At 34.5% G+C, this 7,079-nt stretch overlaps 1 protein-coding gene across 3 annotated transcripts in view; it reads right to left on the bottom strand.

The window, feature by feature from the left end:
- The window catches only part of ELF1 (E74 like ETS transcription factor 1), a gene marked incomplete at both ends in the record, with an annotated part of 52,459 nt that extends 51,929 nt beyond the window's left edge, over window positions 1-530 (bottom strand). For all 3 annotated transcript variants that reach the window (XM_079722035.1, XM_079722034.1, XM_079722033.1), the window contains one exon: window positions 459-530. In XM_079722035.1, coding sequence (XP_079578161.1) covers window positions 459-530 — 72 coding nt within the window. The remainder of the gene's footprint in view (window positions 1-458) is intronic.
- Window positions 531-7,079: the final 6,549 nt, after the last annotated feature.

Below are 7,079 nucleotides of genomic sequence, written 5' to 3' on the forward strand. Positions count from 1 at the left end.
CTGCTAACATCTTTCCATCCCCTTGAAGGAATAGTCCAGGATTATAAATCTTAATTAACCACATATATTAAAACTGTATAACTGCAAGCAACTATTACAATCACCAGTCCTAAGAAAAATTTACATGTCTTGTCAGTATGTCATCTAGAACTTTTCAAAGTACTCTGAAATAATTACTTAAGGTATTTCCTGTTAAGTCTCATTTTACAGAAAAACAAGCTAACCCCGAAAGTATTATATCCTTGTTACCACATCAAAGCTAAGGATAAGATTCTTTCTTAATGAATTAACTAGTACTTAACACATAAAATCACATTACCTCCACATTTTTAACATCTAAATGTTTACATTAATAAAGTTTCTCCTACTGTCTTTTAAAGGAAATAATTTTGAGACAAATAGAAAAAGCAAAATAATAAATTTATTAAAATCTAATTTTCTCTGAGTCTCATTCATACCTGTTGTTCATCCTCCATGACGTTACTAGCAAATTCAAATACTAGGTCGTTCTGTTGGACAACAGCAGCCATAATAAAGCATTCCCCTTAGATCCACATGAGAAAAATTCCAAACAGGTTCAAGCACCAAGCAGCAGAGTCCAGTGATCAATTTGTGTAAATAACCCAAGCTAAGTCTGCGAAGTTACTGTATACCAGGTTTTCTTTAAGGAAGGTGCTTCAAATCTTCTTGATTCACTGGGATTTTCCTTAAATTGAGGCAATTTTTCTGAAATTTTTCTTCTCTAGAACTTCTTGACCTGAAAAACATAAGTTAGTTGTGAGAAAGCAATCATACTATTTTGAATATAACAGTTAATACAGACAGTAATGTCTCCAAAGCATTTTTCTGTTAACGTTTTTAAACAAAACCAATATGACTAGTGAATACACGGTTGTTGTTGTTTTTTAAAAAAACTAGACATATATTTTCTTTTAAGATTTCATTCCTGCTAAGATAAGATCACCTCTCATTACTGAAAATGAAGCCATTCTCCCCCACGAACCCCCGTTAAACTAGGAAGTACTATTTATTAAAAAAAAAAAAATTCCACCCAGCCATAACTAGGTTTTTGTAATTGCAATAAAGGATATATAAACAATTTCCTTCTTTCTACTAACCTAGCAAACCACACACATAGGAATTCCTACTCCATGAGTAATTTCATAACATATATTTTTGCCTTAATAGAAACAGTCAGACAGTATCCTTGTTAGGCCTAATATATATAAGGATTTAAAATCTGTCTAATACATTTAAAGTTTAATAGTACTATTTTAAGAGCTTTTAAAAATAAGCAGAAATAAAGCTCACTCTTTCTGTTCTTTAAAAAGGTTTCTGATAAGTAGAATGCTTCACCATGCTTAAGCCTGTCTTCGGTGGCTTCTTTTTTAATGCACTGAAATGTATCCTTATCTCTAGCACAGGCTTGCAAGCAACAGGAAGGAAACAGCACTTGACCACGTCATGGCAAATTAGAACATGCAAAGAAGTGCACTTTACAATAGAAAAACAGAAACGCAACTTAAGAGTGAAAACAATTTCACAGCAGAGGGAGAAGAGCTCTAAAGAGTGCCTGCCAAAGATGTTTGCATATTTAACAATATATTTTTTTAAAGTTACCACTACTAACAAAAGTAAAAGGAAATTAAAAGTTTATCACAATTTTATTAAATATTGCTTCATATGGTTATGGCCATAAATATGACATGAAAAGATAAAGACATAAAAATAAGCACATTAAATAACATCTAGTTCTTTGAAACAGCATTTACAATTTTAATTTTAAAGAGACAAGTTCAGGAATGAAGCTGATCTCGTGAATCAGTTTCTCTGAAAACTTAAATCCAGCCAGTATGTGCTAGCTAAATCACATACTCATTTTCCTAATTTCAGTAAAGCCGATTTCCTATATATTGCAGACTCTAGGGGTCATCATGGATGACTGTGGTTGCCCTAACAGGAAATTTAAAAAAAAAGAGTTAAGAATTCAATTCAGTTCAATATTTCTACTCACTAACTTCTAACCCAGCAGTTTCCCACACCCACTCCATCTCTTTTAATAAAGACTTCAACTCCAACACTGGGAAAGTATTTTTAGCACTACTATTTAGGTAGTTTTTGAGTACTGCACCATGTCTGGTGCGGGGGATAGTACTTTGACCAAAATTCATCAGACAGACATAGAAACATAAAACATACAATATTTTCCTTTAAACTCTCACCCAATTCTTCTGTACTAGGCTTTCCTTCTTAGGTCCTCCACACAAACTACATTCATTCTTACCTCCATTTTCAACTTCTACTATTCCCCACTCCTGGAATTCCCCTCCCACTTCCCAGTACCCATTCCCATCTTCTCTGTCCTTCAATGCTCAAGTCCCATTTCTTTCACAGAGCCTCCCGACCGCTATGCCTTGACCTACATGGGCCTTCAAAAATACAGCACTTATTACCCCTACCACCAAATTAGCACTAACTGTATACTGTCTCACACTTGAAAATTATGTCCCCCTAATTCAATTGAGTACGTGTTTCAGTGTCTATTATTTGCAAAGCTATGTACCAGGCACCACAATAATTAGAGCAAAACTTCTCTGGGTAAATAACCATTGTCTAAAGTTTCTTCTGTACCTACCAAACCTGTGCGGTTTGGTAATAATAATAAAAAGGATTATATTAATGATAATAATATAATACTAATAATAAAAAGGATAATATTAATGACAGATATTGTTTTGAAAATCTATCATAGATATTTACGCTCTATGTATGTTCTTTGAAAGAATTACTGTAATACTTTTGACAAGATGGAAATCATTATTCTAAACTTAAAAGAACCACAGTAAGAAAGTATAACCAGAAGCAAGGGATGTTTCCTGACAGAAAAGTTTCTCTGTAAAAGGTTAGATTCCAAAATCCATTTATTCATAAATACAAAGGTGACACTGTTCCAATGATCAATGTGAACACATCTGTGTAAAGTTTCACTTTCTTTTCCATTGCAGTCACAAACCTTTTCTTACTAGCACTTCCACAGTGTTACTGTTCTTTAATAAATGTTTTTTTTAGTCTCAAAAATAAGGACAAGCAATCAACATACCTATATCTTACGGTACACACTAGGAACCAACAGTAATCAACCGAAACTGAAATGACAGCCCATGATCACTAAGCCTTTGTTAGGATAGGAAGAGAGAACCTTTATTCTGTTCATTTCTATGTAGAAGTTCATAAACTGAAAATGTGTAAGGAAAGGAAAGCTCCTGCATTATTTTATTGGCTTCATTAGGCCTCTGACCCTCTATCTTCTTTCACTCTATCCCACTGCTCTTCCTCTTCTCTGAGTAGTTATACAGCCTATGGCACCAAGGTGGTTCCTGGGAAGACTTTTTCTAATTCCTGATCCAGAGGTACCACCCATACATATTAGAGGTACTTAAATAACACAGCCTCAGTGTATTAAAATTTTTTCAGCAACAGATGAGACTGGACACCTAGATCAATGATTCAATTTTTCATAAGTAAACTGAGTCCTGTGTCCAAGGTCTCACAATCTGAAAGCATTAACAGAATTACTAGAATCTTCATCTCCTAAATCAGGACTCTGTCCATGACTACAATACACAGCCTCTAAATCTACCCAAATCGTTTATGCTGTAATAGTTCAGAACACAGGTTTCTTTTTCTTTTTAATGTTTTTTTCTTCTTATTTATTTATTTAGGCCGCACCGCGCAGCTTGCGGGATCTTAGTTCCCCGGCCAGGGATGGAAATCGTGTCCCCTGCAGTGGAAGCACGGAGTCTTAACCACTGAACTGCCATGCTAGGGAATTCCCTAGAACACAGGTTTCTAAGTAAATACATATATCAAATTAGAAAAAACAAACTTCCTTCTCTAGTTCAGCTCCCGATGTCCAAATCCACTCACTAAACTGCCTACTGGATAAGTCCGTGTCAGTGCCCCTCACAGTCAACGTGTCTACAACATGTCCAAAACTAAACTTATCATTTTACTCCTCAAATCTGCTCTAGTGTGGAAAAAACGTGGGTACTCAGGGTAAAGCAGAGGCCTTTTTTCTACTCTAACAAAATTATAAGGTCTTCAGGAAATGTAAAAATTGGTTGAATTTACTAACCATTAGCTATATGTATTATATTCAGGAACATTTTGCTGTATTAATAGTTCCCAAACATATTTCATTTTCAAAGTGTCATTTAGTCTTTATAAAATAACAAGTAAAAAGTGAAAACTATTAATTCGACACAGACAGTTAACTTACTTGCACAGTTTTGTGCAGTCATCCAGTTGGGAATCCACCAAATAATAAAAACTCCCCAAGCTGGCTGTCATATCTTTCAACTCGGTAAGGACCATATTCTTATTCTTCAAGGAGACATGCCAAAGGAATGTCTCATCAATGAGGTCCTCGCCGCTTACTGCCAAACTGAGCTTCAAATTTAAGGTAAAGTAGTAGCTCAAGCAAAATGGTTAGGAGCACAGGCTCTGGAATCAGGCCACTTGGGTTTGAATCTTCTGCACTGTGACTTTGGACAAGTTACTTACTTAGTGTCAGTCTCTTCTTCCTGCAAAATAGGTATAAGCCACAGTTTTCTCATTCTGTAAAATGGGCATAACAACACCAAAATCTAGAGTTTCTGTGAAGATGAGATGCGAATGTATGTGCAGAATCCTTGGCATATAAATTTTACTCAATAAACATTAGCTTCATTATAATCTATGTACAGTGCAAGAGATACGTAACACATGCTTGCCAGATAACAAATTATTCCTTAAGTCTCATTTCCATACTCCCTAGGAGTCTCCTTTACCACAGCTATTTGCTAGACTCCAACAAAGAACACTATAGCCCCATTATCAACAAAAGTATAATTCTACTCCAGTGCCTAAAAATTTGGCACCTGTTTGATAAATCCAGTTGCTTCAAGGTTAGGACCACACCCTGTCTGGCAAGGCTCCCTTAACACAGAGTTCTATTATGTCCCTAATCCAAACAAAATGAATTTACTGATTGTAAATACAAAACCCTCAGCCACATTACTGGCTACTACAACCAACTCAAATGGTTAACTGTTATATAACTTATTATAAAAGATTTCAGGTATTACAAACATATGATCGTCAAAATCAGTTTTTAATACTTTTCACACTTGCCTTCTAATCCCTAATTGAATGCAAATTTAAGTTCCCTTCAAAAGGGCTTTAAACACAAGGGTCTATAAACCCATTAATTCATAATGATATTTTTAAAAAATCACTGCCAACCTTTGGAAGTTATTAGGCTACCAATTCATTAAGCTCAATATGAAAACTGACAAAGGGAACCAATCAAACAAAAGAGGAATAAGTTTTTAGATTAGACAGTTACTGGCCCAAAGAAGGTAAAATACACCAGCTTAGAGCAATGGGTGGTTGAATGACTACCTTTAATTTGAATGACTATCTCTAATAAAGTATTCAGAGCGTGTGTGTGTGTGTGTGTGTGTGTGTGTGTGTGTGTGTGTGTATTTATAAGGCGGGGAGTATCTAAAGAACTGGAACTATGTAGTAACCGCAGATGCCAAGTACCTGAACGGAAAGTACTTTTATATGAAGTGGTAACCTGATAAACCACCCTTTTCAGCATACAGATACACCCATCGTAAGAACAGGAAGTATATTGGAAAAACCATGAAACCAGAAGAAATACAATAAAAATTAAAGAAAACAGAGTAAGAAACGTGAGCGAAGAGAAGCTATTCAAGTTAGAAATGAGAAGCAAGCAATAAATCCATAAACTGTAATGACTGGAATTCTTCCATAACAGACCATAGTTACGCCTTTCCAGTTGTTTTCTAGTATGGTAGAATGCTTTGTATTAGCTCCCAACAGAAATGAAAATAATAAATCAGTGGTATCAAGATAAATTCTATACAGTCTTCCAAGGGTCTGCCCATTCTCAATCTGAAAAGTGTGGAATCACATACTTTTAGAACTAAAAAAGATGTAAGGATTACCTAGGACAATGCATTTGTTGAACAGTTAGAGAATTTGGGCCTAGCGCAGTCTGACTTGTCCAAGGTCACACAGACAGTTAATGACAAAGAAAGCAACAATTCTCTACTTTTCCCCAATTCCCAGCCCAATTCTCTACATTAATAGAACTTCATTAGTATTTTTCATTAGTAGAATATCTGGACAAATAAGAAATCCCTTACACACATTTGCTACCTGGTAAATCATTTTCAGTCACATTTTTATGTGGAATAACTGAAAAAGAGGAGTTTCTACATTTTTCTATTATTGTTTTAAATCTTAAAATTTTACTATTGTTGTTCGCTTCCAAGTTCTATCATATATCATACTATCTTGCTTTACCTTCACTCAGCCTAAAAAAGTGAAAAGGAAACATCAATAAGCCTTTTTATAAAGCTACCACAATAACTCATTAAAATACTTTAAAATTAATTTTATTGACATTTTTCTTGCTAGTTCTTTGAATACAATACTGCTATCACACTAAAAACTTGTAGATAAGAAAAAAATAAAAAACACATCAAAATGTAGTTACAGTTAAGTAACCAGACTTTAATCTCCCCCAACAAGGGTAGTCTCTCAGTTTCTACTGAATAAGGAAACAAACAAACAAAGACATTAATTGTAAAATAAATCTCACTGCATAGCACTCTCTAAATCATGTACTCTATACACAAAGTAGAAGAGGAAAAAATACAAGTAAATGTCACAGAGGAGCAAATCATTCCCTACTGCATTCAGGGTTCTCTTAATTCAAAAAGAAAATGTTTCTATACTACCACCTTTAACTCATTTCAAATATTCAAGGAATTCAAGAAAATGTAGAAAAAGTTTAAAAATATTGTTATTGGAATCATATAAGTACCATATATATAACCATCTATCTTTTAAGTAGCTCCGCTGCTTTAGGCATCTTTCATTGACACTGAGGGGGAGGCAGGGGAAGTGAAGTACTTAGATCTTTTTCAAAAGTATATTTTTATTTCCACGTGAATGAAACACAAATTGATGTTTTTTGTATTCTGGTGATTTATGCAAAGCCAAAG

This window comes from Hyperoodon ampullatus (assembly GCF_949752795.1).
Source record: "Hyperoodon ampullatus genome assembly, chromosome: 16".
Classification (NCBI taxonomy): domain Eukaryota; kingdom Metazoa; phylum Chordata; class Mammalia; order Artiodactyla; family Ziphiidae; genus Hyperoodon; species Hyperoodon ampullatus.